The 15,041-nt window shown below is 49.8% G+C and overlaps 1 protein-coding gene across 1 annotated transcript in view; it reads right to left on the bottom strand.

Annotated features, from left to right (window-relative positions):
• Positions 1-14,313, bottom strand: part of UBE2QL1 (ubiquitin conjugating enzyme E2 QL1) — a 47,165-nt gene extending 32,852 nt beyond the window's left edge. Inside the window, exon 1 of the mRNA XM_064479362.1 lies at positions 13,091-14,313. Within this exon, the coding sequence (XP_064335432.1) occupies positions 13,091-13,873 (783 nt within the window). The 5' untranslated portion in view covers positions 13,874-14,313. The remainder of the gene's footprint in view (positions 1-13,090) is intronic.
• Between the last annotated feature and the right edge of the window lie 728 nt (positions 14,314-15,041).

The following is a 15,041-nucleotide window of genomic DNA, read 5'->3' as shown; positions in this document are numbered from 1 at the left end:
AGACTCTGAGTGGTACGTGGTTGAGGCCAAGCTGCAGATTGAAGGCCTTTGATATTTTTCTTAGGATAGGGTGACTGGAATGATCGTGGCCAAAAGATTCAATGACAGACAAATAATTAGTTTACAGGAGAGAAAAAGAGACATAAATATATGTGAAAAAACAAAACAAAACATACCAGTCTGAGCCGTGCTGGGTGGAGCCGTTTCTATTTGCTGACTATGATGCTGAAAACATTACTAACCTAAAGTGGTGGTTATGGTAACACCACCCAGGCCCACACACCGAGACTCAGATACTGTTACAGACTCCACTTCCACCAAGGAGACAACAGGCTTGGCCCTGCAGGCCAGAAGCACTGGGGGCAGGAGGATGCTCTCATGCCTCTAATGATCTCAGAGCTTGAATTTCAGATTCATATATGGCTAAACTATTGGAAAATCATTGCGTATACAACAAAACAGCATAAAAAATCTTGGAGGATCGATAAACTGTGTCCCATTCTCTCTCCTTGTGAGAATGCTGGTTCCACTCATCTGAGCCTTGAGAGTTGGAAAGAACCCTGGAGACATCTAGTCACTGTCCTACCAAATGCAGGAAGCTGTACCCTAGGTTCCAGGCCAATGCTCAGAGCCTTAACTGACTGAGCAATAGAGAAGGTGGGGGCAGGCACTGGTGTTCTGTTGTTGATCAGCCTCCAACTGTCACAATGTCATGTATATGTATATAGGTTGAACGTGTCAGCTAGATGTCTCCTGAATTTCACTCAAGAAAAGACCTTTCCTCCATGAGAAAAAAAAAAGCAAACTACGGAAAGGGAGAAAATATTTGCAAATGACGCGACTGACAAGGGCTTAATTTCCAGAATATATAAACAGCTCATACAACTTAACAACAACAACAGCAACAACAAACAAACAACCCAATCCAAAAAAGACCTAAACAGAAGACCTAAACAAGCAGTTGTCCAATGAAGACATACAAATGGCCAACAGGCACGTGAAAACATGCTCAATATTGCTAATTATCAGAGAAATGCAAATCAAAGCTACAATGGAAAAGTGTACAAATGATAAATGCTGGAGAGGCTGTGGAGAAAAGGGAATCCTCCTACACTGTTGGTGGGAATGTAGTTTGGTGCAGCCACTGTGGAAAACAGAATGGAGATTCCTCAAAAAACTAAAAATAGACTTACCGTATGATCCAGCAATCCCACTCCTGGGCATACACTCAGGGGAAATTCTAATTCAAAAAGATAATGCACCCCAGTGTTCACAGCAGCACTATTTACAACAGCCAAGACATGGAAGCCACCTAAACGTCCATCGACAGATGACTGGATAAAGAAGTTGTGGTAAATTTATATAACAGAATATACTACTCAGCCATAAAAAAAGAATAAAATAATGCCATTTGTAGAAACATGGATAGACCTGTAGATCATCAGTCTAAGCGAAGTAAGCCAGAAAGAGAAAGACAAATACCATATGATATCACTCGTGTGGAATCTAAAAAGACACAAATGAACTTATTTACAAAACAGAAACAGATTCACAGACATAGTAGATAACTTATGGTTATGTAGGGAGAGAGGGGTGGGAAGGGATAAATTGGGAGTTTGAGATTTGCAGATACTGACTACTATATATAAAATAGATGACCATGTCCAGCTGTAGAGCACAGGGAACTATATTCAGTATCTTATAGTAACGCTTAATGAAAAAGAACATGAAAAGGAATATATGTATGTACATGTATGACTAAAACATGATACCAGAAATTGACACAACATTGTAAACTGACTATACTTCAATTAAAAAAAGAAAGAGAAAAGAGGGGTGAAAAAAGAAAAGACCCTTCCTGAAGGTATGAATCAGTAAGGCGAAGGATAGCTGCCTACAGGGAAATTCTCTTTCAGTCAGAGTGAGAACATTCGTGTTCATTTTGTGTGGCCTGTGATAACTGCTGGAATCCACAGCATTGAACAAATTTTAAGTTTAATTTTGAAACAGTTTCTCATCTTGGAACAAAATGGTAGCCAAAAAGTTTTCAAGTGGACATAGGACTCTGTAATAAAGAAAGGGTCTGAACAATACGTAAAGGTACCAAAGTGCATTGAGAGATGATACCGGTAAGTGTTTTAAGTAATAGTATTCTTCTATGTAATCTTCGAACTTAGCAGCAGCAAAAAAATTAAGCTAATTTAAAGATACCACTAACAAATAGGATTCTTAGAGAGCAAAGCTGGAAAGGTGAAAACACAGCTCTTGAATCTGTTTGGATGATGACATAATCACGGTTATTATCAGATATCAACACCCAATGATGCAGAATGACTTGATGAGATGAGTCCACCAAGAGGGGTGGCGGTTTTGAGAAGGCGAAGAGGAGGCTATCCTGTAGCTTTTGTGAATATTTGTAAGATTACAGTCAAGTACAAAAAAATTTGAGCCAACTGGACGTCAAGATTGTTCTCAAATACTGATAGTTATGAAAATAGATCCCTTCATGTAATAATGAATGTCAAATGTAAACCCAATTCTGGGACTTTTGTCATGCTTTTTTCTTCTGTATTTGTTTCAATAAAGTTTTACCTTTTTTAAAAGAAGGAACATCTCTTGATCACCTCCTCTATGCAAGGCACCTGCCTGCATCACTTCCTTTGAGCATCACGATTCACCTCGGAAGTGGAATTATGCTCCTTTTCTTCAGGTGAGGCACCTGTGGCTCAGGGAGGTGGCTACCTGCCCAGCAGGGAAGCAGGCTTGGGAGGAGGGGTGATTCTGGAGCCCTGACCCTGCTCCAGGCCCATGGCTTTATCCCAACCCCACCCCCACCTCCCCGACAAGACCATGGTAAGACTGAGATATACGTTGGGATCCTGAAACTCATTCTCAGAGGTTCTTGCCATGAACTGCATGATAAGCTTTAAGTTCTTTCCCAAGATAGCTGTCAACACTTAGAGCCATGCACTCACTACTTTGGAGTTCTTTGGGCCATGCATCCTCAAAGGAACATCAGCTTGTAGTCCTAATTGTAGTTCTGCACTTCATTTAATAATGATTAGAAGTAACAAACCAGAGCAGATTTAACATTGCCTTGATTTTGTCACCAACAGAAATCCCATCTAGTTAAAAGTCATATTACAGATGTTGTAGATACTTGAAATGTCATCAGTGCTCCTTGCTGTGTCCAGCTAGGACGGTAGGTGGACTTGCCTCTGGATCTTGATACTAAATGTGTTAATAAAGATGTACTGCTTAATTTCATATTGTTGTTCATGACTTTTTAAAAAATGTGGTAACTATTTTTAAGTATGATTGTTTTCCTTTGAAAGCTGGTGAATTTTGTTTTGTGCATTTAAAAACATTATTCTCGGGAGGGATCTATAGATATCCCCACATGCTGAGGGGACATGTGGTCCTCCAGGTGGACTTGTAGGGTCAGAGGTGGCAGGAAAGGGCTCCTGGGGTCTCTGTTTCCTCTCTATCTGCAAGAATAACTACGAAGCATCCATCTCTCTTGTCTATGAAAAGACAGATGCCAGGATCCCCTTTTAAATAAAATTACTAAAAAAAATCACCATAATTCAATCCAACAGAATTCAAAATCACTTTATTAGTTTTATTTATGAATTAAAATAATTTCCTTTAAGCTTTATGTTATTTTCCTGGTTGACCCTACAGTTAGAGAAACTGTCTTTTATGAGCTAAGATGATATTTCATAATATACATTATAAAAGTGATCAAAGGACAGACACGCACATGTACAATGGGGGGTGGTGGAATCACAGTGGCCACTCTGGGACGTCACCCGTGTTAGTTTCAGGTATTTTTCACTGGATGAAGGACCTTAACCCACAGATTTGTGGGGCTCTGCCTTCCCCCAGGCCAAGCAGGAGGGGTTCCGACCTCAGGTGAATGTTTTCCCACACACATGAGCTGGGGAGGAAGCTCCCCTAAGAAATAGTCCTCAAAGTGAGAGTCAAGAAATCACGATTGTTTTGGTATTCTGATAACTTTTTCAAAGTGACATTTTAAAGGCCTATGTCAACTTGTTACAATTAACCTACACTTGTAACAAATTCAGTTCCAAGTTATAATATTTCTACTGGCTGGGAAGCAGAGTGGCGTAGCCAGCACATGCCTTTTATCGTGGAAGCCTTCAACACAGGTTAATTCTCCCAGCCATTAACACTTATTTTGTACAATTACATCTAATTCCTGACTGGTGTCTCCTGGGGAGCCGAACGGACATCCAGCCTGACACTCAAAATCGCCCTAATTCACATGTGTTGGTAAGGCAAAAGTAATTGTTTTAGTAACTATGTGGACAAAGCGTCCGGCTTTATAAAACAGGAGTAGCTGCTTCTTATTGTAACCACTACATAATAGTTCTGCAATTCCATGTTCTAAGTTTTGGAAACATCTGATTTTCCAGATCAAAAGGTGGAAAGTACTCCCTTAACAATATTTTTGGGGAGCTTTTTCCTTCTCTTCCCAAGTGAGCTACATACATTGTAACTTTAAATGTAATCTGATCCATTATAAGACAAGATTTTCTTATCTCTCTCATCAAAGAATTCTTAATTCAAAAAAAATCTTGGGAGCGCTTGCCAAATATTGTGATGGAGAATTATTATTGATTTTACAGAAATTATTTTTAAAGTGGTAATTTCTTCAATCTGAGTGGCTTCACCAATGTAACAATTACATTCAAAAAGCATCTTTCTTGAGTTATTTTCAGTATCTTTAAAATGCCTTTCCCTTTTGTGTACAGAAGAAATGAAGCAGCAATAATTATCTTTCTCCTACAGTTTGAAAGAAGTAAAACATTCTTCCATTTCACATAATAGACACAACCAGCTTGTGGTGAATTTGGACCAATACAGCTGTTCAACTTTGTGGCTAATTCAGTGCCACGCATTAGATTTGATGGATACATTATCCCTCCCCTTGTGAATTGATTCTGAGTGTTGTAGCAAAACCAAGCACAATATCTTTGCAAAGGTATCCCTAAGGAGCACAGGGACCCATGGGGGACAACCAAGCTGCACATGCTACTTGTTTGGGGTGGCTGCCACCTGCCAACATGACAACCCTTGACACAGACTGCCTGGTGACAGCTCAGTGCTACTCTTTAAGAGCCATCCGCCACAGGCACAGATTTAACCTCAGTGAGCCTCAGTTTCCTCCTCTGTAAAATGGGGATATAACAGCACCCACTTCATCAGCTATTGCAAGGATTCAATCAAATGACCCACTAAAGCAGTCTGCACAGCAGCGGGCCCTCTGTAAGCATCTGATACATTTTTACAATCTTATCATACTTTGAATGGGGGCAAGAGAAGGGGAGGAGGGTATTCATTCAGTTGAGCAAATTATGGAACGGACACATTTACTTGGCACATACGATGTGTTGGGTATTGGGCAAGGGGAAGGGGAAATAGGGCTGTAAATATGTCAATGCAGTCTAGCAGGATTAGCCTAGAAATGAACATCTTCCAGAAAACCCCGAGGCGTTTAGAGGAGGAAGCCACTGATGTTACTGGAGGAGTGACTGAGAGAGCTTCTGCAGGAGTTAGGACATCTTGGCAGGGTTTTGGAGGATGGCGAGGGCTCAAATGATAAATCGTGGGGGGAGCTTTCCAGATGGGGGCGGACCTGTGAGCTAAGTACATGAGCTGGTGTGCCATGGGCGGGAGGGGCTGGTGGGAGAGGGACCTCCCCGGGGGCCCTGGGGGGTGGAAGAGTGACACTGTGGGTGGGCAGCACTTGGGGGCTTGGCTGTATTCTGTAACGGTCATAACCAAGGGTGTGAGAAAGCCGAGTGTGCATTTTAGAGGAACCAGGAAGGTGGCAGCAGGGAGGATGGAAGGGACAGAGAGGCAGGATGGGGCACTGCAGGAGTCCAAGCACAGTGTGACAAGCATCTAAGGAGGCAGAGCTCTGGGTGGAGAGAAAAAACCAGGCTTGGAGACACGAGGGAGGAGTAACGGTTGTTGGTCCTGCTCCCTGACCACGCCTAGACCTGCTGGGTGGGTAAGAGGCAGTTCAGGTCCCTGGCTCCTGTCTCCCCAGTCCTGCCCCACCCTCTTTGCCCATCTTTTGCTTCCTGGTTGGTTCCAATTTTGCTTTCTCCCCTGAGGAAGTCCTTGGTCCTCCTGCTCGGCAGGCTTCCTCCTGCTCTCACCAGAGAGGACCAGGAGGACCAGGGGTGGCACACAGATAGGGAAGGGTCGCCACAGGAATGCCAAAGGCTGCCTGTCTTCAGCGCCCACATCATGGTAGACCCTCAGCCAACAGGTGAGGAAGGAAGGAAGGAAGGAAGGAAGGAAGGAAGTGGGTGACACTGAGGAATTAACAAACAACGAAACCTTGTCTTAGTTTGCTGACTCCTTGGGTAGGAAAGAGTAGACATTACTGGAAATATGTCTGCCTGACTACGACTTCTTTATCTGTTTGGGGAAACGCCTGATTTCGCCATCTATTAGCACTGAAACAAGGTCCAGAAAACTAGGTGGACCCTCAACGTTACAGCCATGTACCTGCGATGATTGCTCCCTCTGGGAATGGCACACAGAAGTTCTGAAGACCCTGCTGACCCCAGGATCCCACCTCTCCCAGGTCCCCAGAACACCCGCAGGCCGCTGCCACGAGTCTGGTCCTCATATACCAGTGTCTGGGCATTTACCCAAATGTTCAGCAAGTGATCACTGCAAAGCTGCCTGGCACATCAAAGATAAACATGAGTGGGTTTCGAATTTCCCCCCTAGAGAGCCAGTTCTCCGTGGCAAGCACTTCCGTGAATCTCACTCCCCACTGCGCACCCCGTGAGGGCCTGGTACTGAGCAGACACCCGGCACCTGTGCCGTGGGAACTAGCTAATTATCCACCATGCCGGGTCGCCCTGAGCCCTCATAGGTGTGTCTAATCTGGAGTTGGGGTTGGGGTGAACCCTCATGAACACACCTCCATTTTCAGGGTTTAAGCTCCCTCTCGGTCCAGGGAGGAAGAACGTGCTTGTATGATGGCCTCCTTTACAAAAGTAGGGCTTTCGGGGGGCCAGTCAGGGCTGACACAGGACAGTGAGTCCCATCAAGGTGGGAAGGAGGAGGGTAAGGGGTTCATTACACCCACCACCACCGGAAACCCCCCGCTGTGGTTGCTGGTGGGAGGCTGCACCATGGATGGCTGACATGGAACGGATGAGCAAGTCTGGTCCAAGGCAGCCCTTTCAACCTGGTTGTCAGTTAGAATCACACAGGAGATTTTCCAACAATCCCCTACCAGGGCCTGATCTTGGGCTCGAGACGTCTGAATCTCCAAGGGTAGGGCACAGCACTGGAATAGTTTAAAGGGTCCCTAGAGCATCTCATGAACTGGAGGCTGAGAACCACAGGCCTGGATGGAAAGGAGGTACCCCTTCCCCTTCCTCCTTCCCATCTCCCCACTACGTAATCAACACAACAAAAAATCTAGGATTCAGGAGATTTGAAACATGGCTCAAAGAACCCACTATTAGTGGCTCCTTTAAAACAAACAAACAAACATGAAAGCCATTTTGGCTGGTTCCTTAGCTGTCCGCAAAGAGGTGCCACCGAGGGTGCCTTTTAAACCTGGACTCACACGTGCCTGCTCCTGGGGAGGAGGCAGGCGCACCTCTGGGTTGTAGGTGTCAGGCTTTGAAACAAACTTCAGCTTTTTGTCCACGTCGGCCCATCCCACTGACAAACAAACCAACACCCTGAAACCGCGCGGACCCTTACCAAGAAAACAAGCCTCTCACATCCCTTAGTACAAATCGGCAAAGTAAACAAGCGCATTTACATCCTCTTCGCAGCAGCTTAGATTCTCGGAAGTCAACAGCTCAGGGTAAAGTCAGTCACTCCTATTATTAACTGTACCATCAGCCGCAGGACGAGCCTGCTCCCAGGGAGCGAGAGCGAGGGCGCGCGCCAAGTTGGCGTGGGGCTATTTTTAGACTGCAGAGTCCTGTCTGCGTCCTTCTGCCCGTCCTACTTGATATCTGAGCGAGCTATCTTTTTTTTTCCGAACAATGAGACCTCAAGCTGCAGCGTCATCGTGGGTGGGCAATCACCTCCGTCACCTACACACGGGCACAGGACAAAACAACACGGTGACTCACGACAACCCCCCCGAAATCTACTCTACTTGGTGAATCACATGGCGCTCCCGCCCCCTGCTGTCAGTTTCCCCGCTAGGATCTCCCAGCCGCCCTCTAAACGGGCCACCGTCTCCTTTCGTGTCCCCCTTAGCATGGTGCTGTGTTCACCCAGACCGGCATCACTTACGTTACTCAGCAGACCAGCAACAGCCTCTAGAGAAATGAGAGGTTGAACTGACCAAGAAATTCCTGTTTGGGCTTGTTATGGGCTGCACTGTGATCCCACAAAATTCCTATACTGGAGTCCTACTGCCAGCACCTCAGAAGGTGACTATCTAGAGACAGGGTCTTTACAAAGGGAACCACGTTAAACTGAGGCCATTAGGGTGGCCCTGACCCCCACGCCTGGTGTTCTCACAAGAAGGGGAGATCAGGATGCAGACAGGCACTGAGGGACGACCATGTGAGGACACAGGGAGCAGGCAGCCATCTGCACGCCAAGGAGGGAGGCCTGGAGCACATCCTCCCTCCCACCCTCAGGACACAACCCTGCTGGCACCCTGATGTCAGACTTCTGGCCTCCAGAACTGTGAGAAGTAAAAGTACCAGTCGGGGGCACTTTGTAACAGCAGTCTGAGCAAACACACAGGGCTTTCAAAGACGCTGTGTGAATTACAAGAGTTTAGACGCCAATAAACTTGAGGAACCCTCAGGGTTGTTTGTCTTCATTATTTTTTCTGAGAAGACCTGGAGGTTATGTAGTTGTAAGTAAAAGCTATTTCCAAGTCTAGCACTTTGGTAGAGGTTCGGAAGGTGGCTCTGTGTGTGTGTTTGCAAGATTCTCAGTGACACGCCTGGTGCAAAGCCCTTTAAAAGCCCTGGAGTCAACCTCAGAGATGCTCATTCTCATCAGACAAAGCTGATCTATAGAGCCTCTGACTTTTTCAACACACGCTGACAAGTGCAGACACCTGTCAGTTTCCTAGATTCAAAAACTCCAGAAACCAGCACTGTCAGGAAACACAACTGTTCCCAAATGGCTTACCAGGCTTTAATTCAAACACTAAGAACAGCAGGTGTTTTAGTTCTATCATTCACACTCTTCTGCTGGCTGCTGACCATGTACCTGTTCTCTGTGGACCCAGACGACTAGCACACAGGTCACAGTGAATAGACCACCGTGACGGCCGGGGGCTCAGATGGCCTGGGTTTGACTTTGGCGTCGCTGATGACTTTCACTAATGCGGACTGGTCGTCAGAGCCTCGTGCTCATCGCTGGTCTCAGAACGTGAAGTTGCGTTCTCACCTGTGTGCGCGGGGCTGCAGTCTCCTCCCCTGTGCACTGACCGCCAAACAGAACCGGGTGGGGTTAGGTGCCCTAAGTGCTCTTAGCCCAGAGCCTGGCGCGGAGCAATCAGGAAGTGTTAGCTGCTGCCATGACTGCAACGTTGTCCTCGTGCCAGGTTGGGTCGCCTGGCTGGCACTGAGGGGACCGAGGAGGAGTGAGGCACTGTCTTTCCAGTGACATCTGGTTCCTTGCCCCTGGCCATGTCCAACTAATTACAAAGGGGACACTCAGGAGGCGAACTGATGCAAAAACAGAACCCTGAGTTAGTGCACCCTCAAGCTACTTTTGGGGAGCCTTCTGCTCACACAACAGTCCGTAAAGGGTCCCTATCCAGCCATCAGGGACCCCAGGCGTGAACTGGGTACAGACGCCTTGGCAGGACCCTCTGAGGTAGGTATTTTTCACTCAACTGCAGGAAACAAAAATTACCGAAAATGTCTCTTTTTAGTCAAAAGAGGATTTGGTAATAAACAAATAGGCAAGGTATGTATGTTGCTGTCACTACACACAATGTCTTATACAAGAAATTTATGCTAAGTCAGCCTAAAACAGCCTCAATGCGTAAGGCAGTGCACAAGAGATTCTGATGATGTGGGCCAGTCAGGTAAAGGTCTCGTGAAATGACTGAATTTGTCATACTCTGTGAAAACCCAAACCTTTCGTACTGTACACAGAACATCTACTTGTTAAATGTGTCTTGTCTCAGCATTATCAGTGAGGCCTTTAAAAGCATCTTATGGTTTCTCTCAAGGTAGAGAGACAAAATCAGCTTGCCTCAGTGCAGAAAGTTAGGCTGAGCAGTTATGAAAAATGAAAACAAGGCTTCTCTAACTCTGTGGCTTGAGAAAAACGAATCCTAAAAAAGAAGTGCCATCAGATGGGGGAACGTAACCAGCATGGGAAGGTTCTTTCCTTTATAATAATGATCGGTTTGGGAGCAGCCTCGGGTCTCTCCAAATACTTAATCAGGTATTTTGATTGCTTTCCTGAAGTCTATCGCTTTTAACTGTGGAAATAATTTGGTAACTACGGTACATGCAGTGAACTGTCTGTCAGTAGGTAATTCATAAGAGCAGGAAAGTCACCAGAATGCTGAGGGCCCCCAAACACTGTTAGAATCCTTTCCTGCACAGAATCCTGCAACACCGGTGACTGCTCATTTCTCCTGCTCTTACTTTGCATTTCGAGCTGTTTACGTGTATCCTAGGCAACTGTCTCTTGGATCTTGAAGTCAGCATGGAAAATGCAAAGAAACTGAGTTGGTATTTTGTAAGTCTCTGAGTTCTCGCCTTCCTCTCGGATACCTTACACACTAGAATTTAGAATAGGTAATATAACACAATATGCTAGGTCAACAGAGATTTTGAAATCAATAAACAGAATTGTTGATAATTACTTTCAACAATTGAAGTCTCTGACTTGGAAACTGTACACAAGACTCTCAGTTTTGATGACAAAAAAAGATACATGTATACACAAGGATCTGCCCATTTTAATAGACATGCATGGGCACCAACAGAACTATCATTCACAGTATTAATGTAAACGTGGAAACTATTTAACTTACTGAGACATATCGCTTCTTAAAATAAAACCCTGTTTCTCATTTGAAATCTTTATTTTCCTGCATCTTTCAAAATGCAGGCTGTGGTCCAGGTGACCTTTAGGATCTCTTCCAAGTCTAAATGCTGTGATTCTGTGATTATGAGGCAAAATTACACTCCTCTTCCCCTGACTTCCAAAGTTATCACTGTGAAGAATGAAAGAAGAGACTGTTCCAGAGAGTTCTAATTAGCAATGATTTCAGAAACAAGTAACAAAGACATCTGTGCAAAATATTCTTCCACATCATTTGTATAAATCCTGTTAATAACACACTGAGACCCCCGTTCCACCCTGGTAGCTTGTGTGGAATCACAGTCACCTTAGATCAGAGCCAGCACTGACCCACAGGATTCAGAATGAACTTCTGATGTTAAAGCATTAAGCCTCGCTCAGTTACAGATGCCACCCTAGAGCTGCCACATCCATCCTATTTCAAACTCAAGAAAAAAGCAGAAGCTAAACCCCAGAAAAGATGGACTAGCAGGATAGTTACTTGGGAACAACAGACCCCAGTCAAGAATTAAGTGCCTTTCTCCACTGGAGTTCCAGTGCTATTTGCTTGGAATCCCAGGGGCTCCACCTCTAGTGACATTGTCAGAACACAAATCATTTGGTTAGTGCGAAAGACCCTGCAGTGAAAGAACAGAGGCAGGTGGCGGGGGACTGATGACTTCTGAAATGCTGGCTGTAGGAAGATCAAATCGAGGTCATTCAGGGTCTTCTAAACAAAACAGAGATTTCTTCATAAATCTAAAAGACACCCATATAAAAACATGATTTTATTAAATAATGTGTAATAGCGATTTGGTCAAACATCAAACAATTTGAACATGAGCATGAGGGTATAATGTGGGAAGGTAAAAGCACCAGGCATCTGCCTGCAGCCAGAGGGGAACATAGCTCAGAAGATCATTTATGCTCTGCCCTCAAGTTCTCTGGGGTTTCTTTGCAGCAAAGCTGCCATCTGGTGCCATGGACAGAAGACTCAGGCATCAGGCTTGCTCCTGGTTTCAGCGTTTAGTTAAAAATCTTTAGCCCTGATAACAGCATTAACCCCTGGGGGCATGAGGAAACCAAAAGAAGAAACGGGTCTGAGAGAGACCAAGACCTTGAACAACTACCAGGAGGTGATGGTCCTGGAGAGAGGCAGGTACCAGGCATTTCCTTGATGGAGTCTGGCCTTGTCACTTAAAGAACCACTCAACCCACACCTCGGCCTTGCCGGTGAAATTTCTCAAGAGCAGTATTTTCACCTTCGCAGTTGATGCTATTCAGGACCCAGCAGACCGGGGAGCAGACTCGCCAGCAGGTGGCTGGTCCTCTGCTGAGCCCCACACCTGCAGAGCACCCCTGAGAAGCTGGGGAGGAAACGTGTGTGGTGGGGAAGGGGGTGATAAACTAGGCTGGACATTGAGATCCTGAGGTACACAGAAAGTTCCACCCTCACGGAGATTATGAGGACAGGAGATGCGGAGAAGCCGACAAGGGGGAGAAGGGGGAAATGGAGAGGCGGGGAGAGGAGAGTGGGGGAGACTGGCTGGGGGGCGGAGAAGGAGGACAGGGAGAGAGGTAGGGGAGGAGGGGAGATGGTGGAGGGGGAAGGGGGAAAGGGAGGAGCAGATGGGGGAAGTGAGTTAGGAGATGAGGGCAGAAGGTAGAGGGTAGAGCGGAGGAACGACAGGGGAGAAGGAATAGAGAAAAGGAGACGGGGTGTCGGGGAGGGAGAGAGCGAGAGACGAGGAGAGGGAGTAAGCTGGAGACCCGCAGAGAGAGGGGTGAGGGACCCAGAGAGATGAGACGGAAAAGTAAGGAAGGACGAAAACGCTCAGGGAAAAGAAGCCGAGGCGCCCGGGCACGTCTACCCTTCGGAGGCGAGTTCAGAAAAAGCCCGGCACGCACCCGCAGCCAGGCCGGGAGCTGGGGGGCCGAGGGGCCGGCCCTGCGCCGCCCACCCGCCCGCACGTCGCGCGCGGCGCCCACCCCCGCGCGCCCCCAGCCCCTCCCGGCTTACCTGGCCCTTGACCAGGCTGGCGGCGAACTGGCGCATGACCGCCTCCACGGTGTAGGCGCTGGACCAGCCGCGCGGCGTGAGCAGCTCCATGCAGATGGCGCCGCCGTCCAGCACGTAGCCGTTCTCCAGGCGCGGGCTGAGCACCCGCATGAAGGGCGGCGAGAAGGGGAAGTTGTCGGGGAAGGTGAGGTTGAGCAGGATGAACTCGGTGTTGGTCTCCTTCATGTCCTGCCACAGCACCGAGTCCTTGTCCACCTGGTGCAGCTTCACGTTCCAGTCGAAGAGGCTCTCGTCCACCAGCTCCACGGAGATGAAGCGGTCGCTGAGGCGCGCGATGTCCTGCAGCTCCTTCATGAGCCGCCGGCTGCGCACCTGCGTGCAGTGCTGCTGGCGCGCCGCGGGCACCAGGCTGCAGCCCGCTGCCGCCGCCGCTACCGCCAGGCCCGGCCCCGCCCTGGCGCCCGGCGCCCGCTCCCGGGGGCCCCCGGCGCCAGCCGCCCCCGCCGCCCCCGCCGCCGGCTGCGGCGGCTTGTCGCGCGGGGCCAGCTCCACCGCGCGCTTGCCCTTGCCCTTGCCGGGCCCGGGGCTGGCGTCGCCCGCGCTCGCCGCGGGGTGCTGCTGCTGCTGGGGCTTGTGGCCGCCGCTCTTGGCGCCGCCCTTGCCGCGCAGCGACGCGCTCTGCTGGCCGCTGCCGCCGCCGCGGTGGTTGTGGTGGTGCTTGGGGTCCTCGGTGTCCCGGTTGTGCAGGCGGATGAGCCCGATTTTGCGGAGCAGCGTGGCCATTTTAGGCTCGGCGCCGGCGCGGGGCTCCCTTGGGCTCCTGCCCCCGGAGCCCGAGAGCCGGGACTCGGGTGGCGCGGGGCGACGGAGACCGGCAACCACTCAGCGTGGCGAGGCGCGAGCCACCCCCGGCGCCGGTGGCCCTGGCGCAGCCGAGCGGGCAACACGCGCGCTCTCTGGCCGCGGTGTCGCCGCTGTCATATGACGGGGCCCGCTCGGCTCAGGCTCCGGCCACCCGGGAAGGGGAGGCGTGGAGGGGACGCAGAGCGGCTGACCGTTCCCCGGCCGGTCCGTGGGCACAGTCCCCGGAGCCCGGTGTCCGCGGTCCTTTGTGCGCGGCTGCAGCCAGGCTGGCTTCGAGTCCGAGCGCCGCGCCCGGGCGCGCAGAGCAGCCCGCAGCTCCCGGGAGGCAGCGAGGTGGCCGCGGGCTCGCGCCGTGCGCGCCCGCCGGGCCGTGCCGCGCTGGCGGCTACCGCGGGGCCCCGGCCGCTGCCGTTCGCGTCGCCGCCGCCGCTGCGGCTGCTGACATTGCAGAGGCGGCTGCTCAGTCTGAGCCGAGCGCTGCGCGGAGGGGGCGGCCCTGCCGGCCGGCGGGGTGGGGGTGGGGGGCGCGGGGCGGAGCCGCGGGCCTGGCTGCTCCGTACCGCCCCCGCCGCCCGCCCGCCGCCGGCTCCCGCGGCGACTCGCGCTCGGCCGCTGGGGGGAGACATCGGCGCGCGCTCGGCCGGATGGGCGCCGGGCTGCTGGGTAGCGGCACACCGAGCCGACCAGCTCGCAGAAGCGGGGCGAGGGTGGGGAGTAGGGGAGCAGGGGCGCGCGCGCGCGCTGATGAGAGTCTCGGAGGCTCCAGGTCCTTCTTCCCGAGATCCAGGCTCAGCCCCCGAGCCTCCGCCTCACTTAACCCGGTTAGAACAATCCGGAGGGGAAGGAGTGTCGGAAAAGGGTAGAAAGCAACCTGTTCACTGATTCCCTCGGACCATATGGAGCCTGGTGTCCCACACAGCCACCCTGGACGGGGGTTTGGGGGACCAGCGCTTTCCTAAAGATCGATCAAAGAATCAGGAGGAGGGTGCGGGAAGCGTGCCCGCCGCAACCCACTAAAGAGTAGCCCCTCGAGTCACGATTTTAAAGGATGACCGTTCCGTGAATTCACCCCCTGCGTCCCGGCCCT

Source organism: Camelus dromedarius, chromosome 3 (genome assembly GCF_036321535.1).
Source record: "Camelus dromedarius isolate mCamDro1 chromosome 3, mCamDro1.pat, whole genome shotgun sequence".
NCBI classification, from domain to species: domain Eukaryota; kingdom Metazoa; phylum Chordata; class Mammalia; order Artiodactyla; family Camelidae; genus Camelus; species Camelus dromedarius.
The sequence above is the reverse complement of the archived record's forward strand: the minus strand, read 5'-3'. Positions and strand labels throughout refer to the sequence as shown.